This window comes from Polyodon spathula, chromosome 12 (assembly GCF_017654505.1).
Source record: "Polyodon spathula isolate WHYD16114869_AA chromosome 12, ASM1765450v1, whole genome shotgun sequence".
NCBI classification, from domain to species: domain Eukaryota; kingdom Metazoa; phylum Chordata; class Actinopteri; order Acipenseriformes; family Polyodontidae; genus Polyodon; species Polyodon spathula.
In genome coordinates, this window is record NC_054545.1 from 41,665,300 (window position 1) to 41,680,723 (window position 15,424).

Consider the following 15,424-nt stretch of genomic DNA (forward strand, 5'->3'; position numbering starts at 1 on the left):
GGGGAGGTTTTTTCTCTTGACTGCATTAGCAGTCTGTCATTTTGAGTGGATTTCTTTGTTATAGACCGATTTATCAGCCTGCAGTGTTGTAAGAGGTAAGAAACTTTAGAAGACTACTTAAAATTTGTATAAAATAATTATAAAATAATTTACAATTCTGTAACTCCAGCTATGTCCAAAAGATTTGCATCACCTAGGATTTTAGGATTGAGATACAATAAAAATAAATAAAAATGTATAAATATAATTCAGATATTTTATTTAACATAATGTAAGCAAATAAACAACAAAATGATGTTGCAAAAGTCTAAGGAAAGCCCTAATAGTAGTACAGAGTTTCATTGTAGAGTTCGAAATTTCTGGCATTTAGTGTCTAAAGGGCGGAGACAGTTTACAGTAGCCTGCAGAGACAAAAACAGAAACAAAATATCACAGGAACTTGTTTACAGCTAATAAAAAAAGGGGAAACACTGTAAATCTGATGTATTTGACTTCTTATATTAGAACAATTATTCTGTCTCGTGTTTTAATATATGTTTTTACAACATGCATAAATATCAAGAAACGAGTGGATACAGCAGATACTATTTCATGAACTAAATGTATCAGGTACGTTTATTTTTCCTTATTACTGATAATAATGGAATGAATAACCATTATTTTATTTATAAATATGTACTTTAAGAAAATAATCAAGAGTAGTGTCCATTATTGTTTATAACTACCCTGAGAATAAACATGTGCTACGTCATTGCAATCGCTCAGGTGAAACAATGTCTTGTAATTTTAAACATGAATATTTTTCAACAAAACTTTCAGGAAGTAGTGTAAGGTCCCTCAGGTCATAGAATAACATGTTTTTATACATGTATCTCTAAGCAGAATACATAATAAAAAATACTTAACTTTTATATATATATATATATATATATATATAATATATATATATATATATATATATATATATATATAGAGAGAGAGAGAGAGAGAGAGAGAGAGAGAGAGAGAGAGAGAGAGAGAGAGAGAGAGAGAGAGAGAGAGAGAGAAGAGTAAGTGTTAAGAAAAATTTGTAAAGACTTCATGAAGTATTACAATGTTCCCCTCACAAGACTTTTCACACAATTTCCAAGATGCAACTGCAAAAAATTGATTTTTGGTGAATCTTTAAAAGGAAGAGAGAGTCAAATACAGCCAAAAGAGGCCTGGTCCTGGGGGAGAATCCCACTGAGAATGAAAGGGTTCATTCTATAGGGTGAAGCAAAACATTTGGCGACTGTTTGTTTTCCAAAAAAATTTGTTAATGACGTTGCAAAATGGTTCCACCAGCATACATACATACATAAAATAAAAAGGATTATAGTTTCCATGACGAACAGAATTACATTGCAAGATAAAGAATGATACCTGTCTAAGGTTTCAGATGAGGGAAATATACAGTCCAGATGTATTCAAAATCATAGCTCTCTTGTGGCACTATAGGGTTTATTTGTAGTTTTCATTTAGGTTGTATAATTGCCTATCTGAATAAAGCAAATCCCTTTGTACATTTTATATTTTCTAGTTTTACTCAATGTTATGACCAATATATAAATTCACAATTCCGATAGATATGAAGTGTATACTTACGCTAGCTTTAGAACAACTGACTTTATATAGCCTTTCTCATTTTCTAGTATGCTGTTTAACTAGAGAAAAAAAGGGAAAACAGTAAATCAGTTACATTAACAAACAAGCACATTTACCATATGAAAAGTTTGCTTTATATATAGGTGTTTGCACAATTTTCTTTAACATACAACCAAATATGTAAATAATACTGTTGAGGTTGGATTCAATACAAAAAAAAACCACTAGAAATCTAGTTCCAAAGGGACCAGGTGACTGAATTTGCATATTGCATTTCACAAAACAGGTTTTCTTTAATAAATGAATTGCTTACCTCTGCCTCAATTTGAGATGATGTGATTTGAAACTCTTTAGAGCTTTTGTCAGCCATACTCTCAATGAAATTAATACTTTTCAAATGCAATTCACCAGGGAAGGTTTTTGCTGAGGTGGAAAAAAAAACAAAACAAATGGCTTTCAGTAACTAGTACATTGTGACCGTTGTGTTATGAAAATGTAGGTCAACTTCTATGAACAGCATGTGGAACAGAATATCATAAAGTATCATATAACGCCCAATGCAGTGCTTCAACAAAAGTAAAACTTTACCGGTGAAGGCACTAGCCAAACTTTCATCTGGACTTATAACTCAAACTGTGTGTGAAATAACTGATTAATAATAATAATAATAATAATAATAATAATAAAGTTATAACCTAGGAGTTTGTTTCCTTGTATGATCCCTTTGTTGAAGGTCAATTTCACTGTAATCACCTACAGCACAGGAAGTAATAAACTGAAGTATTTATTCCTGCTAAAGTTCCAACCCTGCACTGACTCAGGAGTGGAGAAGATGAACACATGCTGTCCTTTGAAGCGTGTGCTGTCAACCAACTGCTTCTTTACACACTGTGGATTCGCTGTGCAGCCACCCAGAAGGTGCAGCGTTGGAGGACAACGCAGCTCCCTGGCAGCTAACGGGCAAGCCCGCAGGCGCCCAGCCAGACTACAGGGGTTGCTGGTGCGCAGTGAGCCGAGGACACCCTGGCGACACTCAGCCAATTGAGCACCACCTCCTGGGAACTCCCGTCCATGGTCGGCTGTGGAATAGCCCAGAGTCGAACCGGCGATGTCCAAGCTATAGGGCACATCCTGCACTCACGCAGAGCACTTTTACTGGATGCGCCACTCAGGAGCCCCCCATTTCTGCTAAAATTCTAAACCTACCTTTTGTGCAGCCATGTGATGGCTTATAGTAATACCCAGGAATGCACTGACAAGTGTAGTTCATGAAGAGTGGCACACATACACCACCCAAAGAACACACACCAGGGCTGCATGGATCTAGAAGAAAATAACAATGACTTAACTCAGGACATGAACATTTCAACTTGAGTTTTTGAATCTGGGGAGTCAAAAGAGACACAGCAATTGGAAAGAAGTTCTAAAGGGGGACAGTTCTTTACAAATCCATTCCCCAGCCGCCACTGCAAGCAACACGCAAGCACTGAGACTCCCATGATTCAGTGCTTCCACACTGCTTATATTAATGCTTTCTCAACTAGGAAATTATATCATCATAGTTGAACTGTATTTTAAAACTATACTTTCATATATTACATTAAATGAATGTAGGATTGGTTTTCATAAATATAAAATAAATATGTATTCCAAAAATATTCATGTAGGTTGTTCGATAAAGATTCATTTATGTATTGAAAACAGACAAGTAATAGTTTTATCATTTGCTGTTAAAACAGTATTATTATTATTTATATTAAATATAATACCAGTATTAAATGTAACATTTATGATAATAAACTACTCTGTCTAGATCTAAAGAGGTATTTCATATAGGTTATTGAACAAAAGCACCTGGAATACACTGTTAATTATTATAGGAGGAATTGAGGATCCCTGACTGACATGAGTTCACAAAGTACACAGAGATAAAATCTCCTGTATGTAGGTCTCTTCAAACAAACTGTACAGGACGGTGGTGGATCTAAACAGCACCGCAATTTAAATCATCAATCAATTTAAAGAAGGGGATTTTGTGTAAAAACAAAAAAACAAAAAAACAAAAAACACCTATAATGGTAGACTATATGCAAGTCTGTACAGAGTGGTTTTGCCAGATTTTGGCAGAATTTTGATCTGCTACTGTTAAGTTAATTGAATAGACACCATAGTGTAGTAATACTTCCCACAGCACGGTGCCCCTACCACTTGCTAGGGCAGTGGCTGTGGACTAGAGAAGAGAATGCCCCTTCATATTCTTGGTTTCCCATCCAAGTACTGACTAGACCCAACCTTGCTAATGTTCTACGATACAACGACATCACAATGGAACGTGCTATGGAAGAGAAAGGCTCTAACATACTTTGAGGAGTGGTTTTGGAAGGCTGTGTAGTTGGTTTTACAACAGTTGTAGTGTCAGAGCTGGGGGCTCCAGTTGAAGTCTGAGAGCTGGGGGCTCCAGTTGAAGTCTGAGAGCTGAGGGATCCAGCTGAAGTCTGAGAGCTGGGGGCTCCAGTTGAAGTCTGAGAGCTGGGGGCTCCAGTTGAAGTCTGAGAGCTGGGGGATCCAGTTGAAGTGTGAGAGCTGGGGGCTCCAGTTGAAGTCTGAGAGCTGGGGGCTCCAGCTGAAGTCTGAGAGTTTGGGGCTCCAGTTGAAGTCTGAGAGCTGGGGGATCCAGTTGAAGTCTGAGAGCTGGTGGCTCCAGTTGAAGTCTGAGAGCTGGGGGCTCCAGTTGAAGTCTGAGAGCTGGGGGATCCAGTTGAAGTCTGAGAGCTGGGGGCTCCAGTTGAAGTCTGAGAGCTGGGGGCTCCAGTTGAAGTCTGAGAGCTGGGGGATCCAGTTGAAGTGTGAGAGCTGGAGGCTCCAGTTGAAGTCTGAGAGCTGGGGGATCCAGTTGAAGTCTGAGAGCTGGGGGATCCAGTTGAAGTCTGAGAGCTGGGGGATCCAGTTGAAGTCTGAGAGCTGGGGGCTCCAGTTGAAGTCTGAGAGCTGGGGGATCCAGTTGAAGTCTGAGAGCTGGGGGATCCAGTTGAAGTCTGAGAGCTGGGGGCTCCAGTTGAAGTCTGAGAGCTGGGGGATCCAGTTGAAGTCTGAGAGCTGGGGGATCCAGTTGAAGTCTGAGAGCTGGGGGATTCAGTTGAAGTCTGAGAGCTGGGGGCTCCAGTTGAAGTGTGAGAGCTGGGGGCTCCAGTTGATGTGTGAGAGCTGGGGGATCCAGTTGAAGCATCAGATTTAGGGGCTTCAGTTGTAGTGTCAGAGTTGGGGGCTCCAGTTGAAGTGTGAGAGCTGGGGGCCCCAGTTGAAGTCTGAGAGCTGGGGGCTCCAGTTGAAGTCTGAGAGCTGGGGAATCCAGTTGAAGTGTCAGATTTAGGGGCTTCAGTTGTAGTGTCAGAGTTGGGGGCTCCAGTTGAAGCATCAGATTTAGGGGCTTCAGTTGTAGTGTCAGAGTTGGGGGCTCCAGTTGAAGTCTGAGAGCTGGGGGCTCCAGTTGAAGTCTGAGAGCTGGGGGCTCCAGTTGAAGTCTGAGAGCTGGGGGCTCCAGTTGAAGTGTGAGAGCTGGGGGCTCCAGTTGAAGTCTGAGAGCTGGGGGATCCAGTTGAAGTCTGAGAGCTGGGGGCTCCAGTTGTAGAGTCAGAACCTGGTGTAGATGATGTTATGCTGTTTGGTAGTGCAGTAGACAGCACTGTGTCTTTACTATTGGTGGTTCCTCCTGTAGAGGTACTTACAGTTGTTTCCATTTCCATTGTTGGTCTACTAGATGTGGGAGGTTCTGGAGACCCCACTGATGAATCTGTAGAGCCCCCTGTACCTTTTGTGGAAGTTGTTGCAGTAAACTCACTTCCCTCATTGGTTGCTGGTGATGCTGATGACGTAGATGAAGCCAAATATTTTGTTGTTGTTTTACTAGCTGAAGAAGTTTCTGTGGTGGTTGTGGACTGGCTAGTTGGGGTGTTATCTGAATTGGTTGGATCATTGACTACAGAGGAAGCTTCTGGGGGTTTTTCTGTAGTGCTGGATGTTGGAGTGGATGCTATGAAAGACCAAAAAAAAAAAAAAAAACAACGTCAGTGACACAGAGCCCTCACTAATATGAAAAGGTAGATATTCAAAACATACATCCACATTCATATTGCATCAGATACACTCAATATGTTATGTTAAAGTGTGACCATACCAAGCTTTATGATGCTTAAGCTTTTCTAGATGTAAGTAAAGTGTGACATAAGGGCAAAGGGTCAGATAGACAGTCTACACCTACTGTATAATATCCTTATACCTCCAGATTGTGCTAACTTATTGTTAAAATATATCATCACTGGATATGCAATTAATTGTCGGACAGACAGACAGATAGCCTCCATACACTCAGAGAGTATAGAGAGAATAGCTTAATAAAGTCCTTAGCAAGTTTAATAACAGTAAAACAAAGTTTATAACATATATGGTCCACTAGATTTTTTTTCCTTCTACCAGGTGCTCCCTTTCTTCCTGGATGTGGGCACTGATTGGTATAATATATATAAATAAAACTGCAACCTGGACTGTCACACCCGACTGATCCATCACGTAATCGTTTTCAGGCTGCAGTGGCTACAGCACAAGAAATTCCAGGAAGAAATAACCCGGGCATCAGCAGAATGACTGTAGCTTGCAGTCTGCATGAAATTCATTCACTCATTCACAACTACTAAGTTCAGCTGGTTACAGTGTCAGTACACAATGAGTCAGAAGCGAAAATATAGTTCTCGTTCAATTGGCTTTAATGCTCAGGTTATTCGGGATAACAAGTTTGTCAGCAGCACTTTCAAAGCGCTTGTTTTTGCATGCAAAACAATCGACAGTGTTTGATTTCTGTGTGAAACTGTAGGCTGTTTATTATTGTTTTTGTTTGCCGAGTTAATTCTGCATAATGCATATTTGTTAACTTTTGCTATTTATGTCGTCAAATTAGACAGTACAAGTCAATACCTAAAAATATAGTCAGCAGTTTGTGCTGTTTGTGGTTGGTTTGTTTTCGTAAAAATAATACTGTAGTTATTTTATTAATTCTTATTTTAACCGAGTGTCGTGTCCCGAAATGTACTGCTGCCCCTTTAAGTAATACAACGTAACCAGCAGTAGCACAAAGGAAGTAAGGTCAAGAACTGGAAGGATTAGACAGACAGTATGTGGATAGACACAGCGAGAATAGCAGCAGCAGCAGCGTGGTAGATTAGTGCAGGAGAATAGGAATAAGCATCATTAATGTTAACTAATAAACATAACCAAAGAAAACTTTTCATTTACACTTAAGGCTCAATGAAAGCAGCATGCGCCTGTTTAAACTGGACGTACTGTGGTTGCAGACAGCTAGAACGGTTCAATAGATGCTAATGTTATGGCAAAGCTGTTGCTAAGCTCCAGCTTAGATATGTGCTAGTTAGACAAGACTTGGCACTTCCCTCAGTTTAAAATACTGCCTAAAAATAACCTGGGAACACTCAATCTGCTAGCACCTTGCATTGTGCAGGGGTTCTGTGATGGTTCAGAGGTAAACAAAGGTCTTATCAATTTGACAGCTGTTAAAGATCCCACACCACTTCAAAAGAAAGAAAACATTGCCCTTACTCCTTAAATGTGGAATCTGCGCAAAGGTTTTTTTTTTTTTTTTTTTTTTTGTTTTTTGTAAGTCTTTCAAAGACTGTCTAGTTAAACATTTGTAATTGTGCAGTATTGGATACAGATGCACCAACCAACCCAGTCTGCCAGAATTACTTTTATTATTAGTTGACCATATTTCAGGTTTTCCATCTTGTTTTTTCCACTCAGGGACACTGGGATAAGCCCAAATTATCCACTAAAGACTGAAATCTCCCACTGCTTCCTCAAATAAAGTATAGAAATATTGCTTTGTGTGTACTGATCCAGCTCGACTAGGGCAATAATTCAAAACATTGTTGAACTGCACCAAGCGTAGATAAGAAAATACACTATTCTTACAATCGCCTGCCTGACCAGAGGCTACCAGCATGATACTTTGGCTAAAAGAAAAAACTGTAATAAAGCTATGTAAATCTACAGTATATGAAGTCAAATAGACACAGATTATTACAGAAAACTGATTACTAAGAGTTGGATTCAATCAAAACATATGTAACAGGGGGAAGGCTGGGCTTAAACCAGTGGCAATGCATACCACAAGAAAGGGTGTTAACTATCTGTGCATGTGTGGGTCTAGAGCTTTTTAACATCATCTCACTGACTAAAGCAGTGAAGGCATTGCCTGTTACACTCGTATCCCTTTTTACCTCGGCGAGATCTATGAGATCACTGATGCTACATGGCAGATGCTGGGCGTAAAGAGGCAACCACAAAGAGCAATGCCCAAATTTCATCATATTAAAACTGGGAGCCAACAGAGCTTAAAAGGTAATTTTGACGGTACTAGCAAAACCAGGAGAATTCTGATATAGAGAAAATCATTTAAATTCAATATTGAGCCAACAGAACTCAGCACTGACTGTTAACACTAACACCATGGAAACTCTACCTACCAGATTCATTGCTCTAGCTCTGTGACAAATCTATTTTCCAATCATTGCTGTGTCAATAACTTTCATCACCTATAGGAAAGTGTAAATAGAACAAAACTTGTCTTCTGTCTCGTGCGCGTGTGTGTGTATACGTTTAATTTGTTTCTAATCAATAATGTGTCTCCTTGGAAAATACACTCAAGTTTCAGTGAAACTAGGACACGTTGAGGTGTGGTAGTCTCTGGCTAAGAGAATACCCCTCAGGAAGCAAGTGAAGTGTTCTTATAGCCAAAGTGTTCTTTAGGACGGAGTTAGCCACCAGACACAATATGAATCAATAAATAGATAAATACATATGTATTACTTGTCACGATTCACATGCATCAACATATGAAATGAACTGAATAAGTAAAAGCAAAACAATAGGAAGTATGTTAATAAACTATAATAATAAAGTAACAGACAAACTAACATTAATACAAGTGAAGCCAGGATCCCTCAATGGCTCACCTCGTAAAAGCACTGCCGTGTGGCATACAAAGTTAATCATACAACCAGAGAACACAAGTTCAAATCCTGGTTGTGCGAGGCACTGGGCACGAGGGACTCCAGGGGGAAAGGGGGATCCGGCTTTCTCATCACCATTCTGCAACCCCTACTTTTTCTAAAGTAAGACCACAAGAAGGTAAAGTAAAGAAAGTAATGTTTTGGCTACTCCGGTAACACAACTAATCTGCGTGACCATTTGATGCACCCTACAAAACTTCAAACAAAATCCTCATTTATTCATCTGAACTACCCCAGAGTAAAAGAAAAACAACTAAGATTGTTCCAAAAGTTGAATCTTTGGGGCTAAAATCAAACATTAAAGCTGATTTACAAAGATAGGGTAGTTTACAATTTTCTTTAAAGGGATGAATAGCAACAGTAAAAATGAATGAATTATCTCGTTTTAACTTTTTAAATTAAATTTCCACATATGTACTCTCAGTTTTTTTGCTCTATCATCTGAAAATCATAACTTTGTTCTCTCTCTAACATCTGCATCATTTTCAAGACCTGTGAACCGTTTGTTACAAGTGAAATTTAAATTGTATGAAAAGGCAATACAGTTACCGCACAAAAAAACATTTTGAGACCTACCATAAAGTCTGAGGATTATCACAATGATCAGTATTAAACTCCAGAAATTATTTTAGTTTAGTATTTAACTGAGCAAGAAACTGTGAATTTGACAGAAGGGAATCATTGAAACGCCATCTAGTGGCATGAGAAGAAGCAGTGATATTTGTTTGATTATTTCCCCCAAGGAAGCAGTATAGACTCAACACAAGTATGTACACAGCAGAGCGCTGAACCTAATAATGAGTTACTTAACCACAGATCCTGTTCTAGCTCCGCTGACTCATCCAGCAACTGTTGCCCCAAAAGCGTGAAATTAGATTTCTTCGCTGTTCTTAGGGGCTGCTCACATGTAGAGACAGGAAACTTTGACTCAAGAAAATCTTCCGCTTCTTACAAGGAATTGAAAACAAAATGACTGCCATTGTAAGTCACTTAGAGCAAGCCAGGATAAACGAGGAATGGTTTCATTCCCACAGAGATAATTTTTCTGATTTGCAAGAATTCTCTCCCCCAATTTTTCGCTAAGTTCTATCATTTTCTGTTTGTTGTTGTTCACCTTATGTCTTTCTGATCGCATTATAACTTGTAAGGATCGGATTGGAGCTGCTTCACTCATGTTCTTCAGTTCAAGTTTTAAACCGTTGATCTGCGGGGTGAATACATTATCTAATGCCTCCTTTGTCGTAGAGTCTAGGTTGCTCTGTTGTTGTTTCAAGGCCTGCGTGATTCCATTTAAAATGGCATCATCGCAGGTATCCTTAGAGTCTGAGTACAGTGCACTGGAAAGCTTTACACAGATACATATACAGTCAGCACTCGGGTATACAACATTCAAATACACATAGATCGCGTGTTACCATCCTTGTGTTAATAAAATCAATCCCCATTATATATGTAATAAATTAATGCACTTACCCGTGACTCCGTCCCCAGTTTTCTGATGCAAAGCCCATCTCTTCAGTATTACAACTGACTTGTTTAACTGTCACAGCACATGCTTTTTTTTTTTTTTTCTGGCATGGCAAACCAGTCTGTCTTTATTGTGCACTGCAGTTACACAACGCTTCCTCCAAAAACAAAGCTAATGAAACAAGGTGTGGTAATGCAATTGTTAATCATTAAACAGTTTTAGATACTGTGATGCATTATTATTGTTATTTTTAAAATTTGATCTTTAGTTGCTTTTGTGCGTTTTCATTTGTTAGTGAACTGTGACATTAGGGCCTTATCGAGGACTATATTTTGTAATTTTGAAGACACTTTGGATACTGTTTTAATTCTGGAAATTGGTGGTGGTGTTATTTTTAAATCTTTTGCTAAATTGCATTGCCTTTTACGTTTTAAGCAGTTCTGTGCATGGGTAACATTTTGATTTCATTTTGCTACTGTGTCGTTAGTAGGGAATTTTACATAGTGCTACAATAGCTACCAGATTTAAAAGTATCTACAGTAATACAGTTCACTTGTCCAGTTGTCTCATTTGGCAATAAAATACCACTTCTATTAAATATAGTACTGTACCAACAAAACCAACTACAGTACATCTAAATGGAAGTCTACTTATTTTAAAACACAGCCCTTTCAGGATTGTATTATGTATTGTATTGTGTTGACATTGTAGCTTTCTTGTGTTCCGTGAAAAAATGGACAAGCTTTTTGTCTTTTACTGCTGTTAATCCCCCAACTTGTTTGCTAACAAATTTGAAAGAGTCAACATCCCCCTGTACAGTTCCTCAAAAGCAAATAATTTTTTCTTTCTGTACGAAGGGGGATTGTTTGGATGGTAGGGGGCAGGTCATAAGGTGCTCATCTCGTTTAACCGTTACTGAAGTCAAAATTTTACAGGGCCGAATATGTGGATGCTGTACGTATTTAGACAGCTGAATCAGTACTGCTGGTGGCATTCAAATAAACTGCAACAAAGACTAGTTGGGCAACACTACGGTAGCCATGGAAACCATTGAACTGAGACAGGAAGAGATGGGTACTGGTATGGGTGACTCATAAACAAGAACAGTAAGAAGTTTATCCATTAACAGGTTAGTGTTTGGTTGCAGAAAAACAATTAAAAGCAAAGTTATTTATTGGCCTTTATTTGTTTTCTGTTGAAGTTCCTGCTATTAGTGAATAGTTCCTGAAAGTTTTATTAGTCACACAATTTCAAGGCAGTGTCACCACCTCGATTTCCATTAAAGTAAATAGTATCGTTCACACTAACTTTTGAAATCCACCACAGCCGACATCAGAGCTATCACACAGCACTTCTAATCAATGACATTTTATGATACCTCAATAGCCAATGCAGACAATGATACCTCATTAGCCAATTATGAATCTGTATTGCAGGATTTGCATATATTTGTGTTGATGTTTAGTTCTAGACAGTAAGGAACAGGATGCCAAAAATGGTTGGGGTGATTGGGTATTTTTTTTGTGAAATACAGTACTGTTTCCATACCACAAAAATCACTATCAAGCCTACAGTATGCATTCATGTATTAATGGTTAGCTGCTTGTTGAATTTTGATTTTTGACAGAACCGTTCAAACTGTCTAGTATGAAACACTTGGCCTGTGGTAGGTGGCCTGTGAGCACATCAGCGGTGAAACATTTTCAGACCTGGAGTGAGCAACTATAGTGCCATGTTTGTAATGAAAACAGCACAAAAATGAAATGTTTGTAATGGAAATTACAAATGATGGTAGCTATTATGAGTAACACTAGACAAAAATATATACATATATAAAGACATGAATAAATAAGTATGCATTACAAGATGGAATAGCATGTGCACACTTATCTTTCCCTAAACAAGACTGGGGATCTACAGTTTACAAAACCAACCATCCACAAAAGAAGACTTCAGGCATCTTTCAATGCAAAGACTTCATCAGAAGAACCTAAGCCTGTGATTATACACTTGCTGAAAGGCCTTTATCTACAATTCATTTGAAGGACGCCTTTCAAGGAACATCGTCTCCATTCACAGGACAATTCCCCTGCCGATTTCACATCCCTTCCCAACCCTTTAATTGGGAAAGTCCTGCACCATTGTCCCATTGTCCACTGCAGACAGAGCTGATAAAGAGACTCCATGAGTCTCACCTCCCCTGCTCATGTCAGGGGTCAGGGTAACATTTCAACACTGGACCATCTCTATCTGGATGGGGATATTCGATCTTTATGACAATCACTGTTTTGGATCTCAGAGCTAAAGAAGAACATTTCACTATTTTCAACAAAACAATAACATGTCCTTTTGCCAAATGAATTCTATGGTATTTTGGCATATTACCCAAGTTTTTGGTACACCTATTGAGCTGCATTGTCTATTGGCAACAGCATTCTGAAATGTGTATGTGTACATTTCTAGTATTTAACTAGAAGTATGTTTGTCTACTAGACACTGGACATCTACCGGACACTCTTGGAAATACTGGTAAATCCTGACACACTTTTTAAAGAAAATCTGGACCCAGCCCTCTACTCATTCTCAGACTCACTTACGTATTGTGTATTACTTTCCCTCTTATTCTATCACACAGGAATTTCATACAAGAAGTGATCAAAGCATAGGGAGGACATACCAAGACTCAATGAAGCAATCAGGGTAGTTCAGTCACATGGATCGCAAGCAAGGCAATGCCAAGGTCATGTTTGCAAGTACATGTTTAAAGTTACCAGGTGAGATTGAACTGTGATGAGGTTTACATTGATGTTCAGTTTAAACTATTTTTGGGAACTGTGCAGTACTGAAAGAATGGTTATAGCTCTAAATCTAAGGAGAATCAGGATCCAACAGGATTTTCATCAATCACTAGAAATATTTAAGTAACTGAGAAACTGATAACTCACTTTTTTAGTAATAAGCTATGTTTCGGCTTCCACCTTTTTCAGACAGCATGGTAGAAATGATGTTGAATAACCAATGACCCCAAGTGACAGCCATCTTCCTTATTAAAATAACCACAGTTCTCCATGAGCGGTACATTCTGTTTATATTAACAAGTAAAATGTATGGAAAAGAAACTTCAATTAAATAGCTGCATTCTTAACAACGCAGAGTAATTAGAACTGTACAGTTCGCCCAGGCGATCTGTCATTGGGTTTGAATGAATGCAAGAAAGAGTTCAAAATATTTGCAGTTGAATTGCAATTGCTCTATTCGTGTTGTTGAGTACACCCCTCTCAAAGCCATTTCAGACATATTAATAACATTCTTAACACGTCACCCCCACATTTAACAAAAATAAAATGTAAGGCCCATGGGGATTTGATACTGCAGCTCGGGTAATATAATTAATATATATCCCTGGGCTATAATATTATATATATATATATATATATATATATATATATATATATATATATATATATAAAATCAGCAAGTAACTGCCTATATTGAGAAATATATAAATCTTGAAATATATGTGGTTTAAAATATCACTTGACGAGATAAAAGCACTCATTTGTATCAGTTTCAGAACTTGGATAAATACACCACCACGGTTTTTAGTTCAGCTGGGTCACAGTTTTTTTTTTTTTTTGGAGGGTGGGGATTAACAACATTACATGTATTGTATCCCCTCTAGCGAATACACCATCAACATGTATAATTTCAGGGCACGATTATTTAAGCAATTTCTTCTCTAATTTGCCCTGATCACAGCCTTGACCCAACTTGGCATAGATTTCCCAGAGTGCTGGCAAGTGTCTCAAGGCATGTTAACCAATTCAGTCATTAATATTTCAGTCATTCATATTGTCGCTGATCACCCTACAGTGCTGAATGTCCACCCTGATGAGCACAGCACCTTGCAAGATGATGACTCTGCTGGTATTGGCTGTGATTTGTTCAAGACCCATCACCCAGATTTTAGTTAGCATGATCCCTGGATCTCAATCCAACTGAGCGTCAGTGGGATGAATACAGCATATTCACAGCCTGTGTTGTTCTCATTGACCTAGTTGTTGGGTTTACTCCACCTTTAGGCATCGTATAGAGTCAATGACTCCCCGATATTATGTATCTAGTTTAATCAGTCATGTGAGGGACTCGCTTTAATTTACAAGTAATTTAATATTTCAGTAGTATGTGGTGTTGTCAAGTTCCATCTGGTGTAAATTTCATCAGGGCATCAAAGAAAAACAATCTAGTTATACGTCAGTACACTTAATTACAATACAGTTAATATTTATATAATGTACAAATATATAAATAAGAAATTATTTTAACAGCAGCACAAATACATGTAACAGATAGATATATATATAATATATATATATATTATAATGGTGTGTGTCACACACCACACACACACACACACACACACACACACACACACTATATATATATATATATATATATATATATATATATATATAATATATATATATATATATAATATTAAAAATAAAAACTTAAATAGCTTGGTTGGTTAAGTGTCCACCCTCCTTGTAATAGCAATCCTAAATTAGCTCAGGTGTAACCAATCGCCTTCAAAATTACACACCAAGTTAAGTGGCCTCCATCTGTGTTAAATTGTAGGGATTCACAAGATTTCAGAATAAATTCAGCAGTTCCTATAGGTTTGCTGGGTAGTGCATTTCAAAATAAAGACTCAACCATGAGCACCAGGGCGCCTTCAAAAGAACTCCGGGACAAAGTTGTTGAAAGTCACAGATCACGGGATGGGTACAAAAAAATATCAAAGGCCTTGAATATCCCTTGGAGCATGGTCAAGGCGATTATTAAGAAGTGGAAGGTGTACGGCTCCACCAAGACCCTACCTAGATCAGGCCGTCCCTCTAAACTGGATGACCGAGCAAGAAGGAGACTGATCAGAGAGGCTACAAAGAGACCAATGGCAACTTTGCAAGAGCTACAGGCTTTTATGGCCAAGACTGGTCAAAGTGTGCATGAGACAACAATAACAATATTCCAAATACTTCACAAATCTGGCCTGTACGGTAGGGTGGCAAGAAGGAAGCCATTACTCAAGAAAGGCCACCTTGAATCCTGTTTGAAGTATTCAAAAACACACTCTGGAGATTCTGTAGCCATGTAGCAAAAAGTTTTGTGGTCTGACAAAACTAAAATGGAACTTTCTGGCTTAATTGCAAAGCATTATGTTTGGCACAAACCCAACACAGCGCATCAC

At 38.4% G+C, this 15,424-nt stretch overlaps 1 protein-coding gene across 1 annotated transcript in view; it reads right to left on the bottom strand.

The window, feature by feature from the left end:
- si:ch211-198m17.1 (flocculation protein FLO11) overlaps positions 1-15,424 on the bottom strand; it is a 37,970-nt gene that overhangs the window by 12,573 nt on the left and 9,973 nt on the right. The window contains exons 2-5 of the mRNA XM_041266004.1: positions 3,989-5,656; positions 2,833-2,949; positions 1,940-2,049; positions 1,627-1,685 (exon numbers count right to left, since the gene is read on the bottom strand). Of these exons, the coding sequence (XP_041121938.1) occupies positions 1,627-1,685; positions 1,940-2,049; positions 2,833-2,949; positions 3,989-5,656 (1,954 nt within the window). The remainder of the gene's footprint in view (positions 1-1,626; positions 1,686-1,939; positions 2,050-2,832; positions 2,950-3,988; positions 5,657-15,424) is intronic.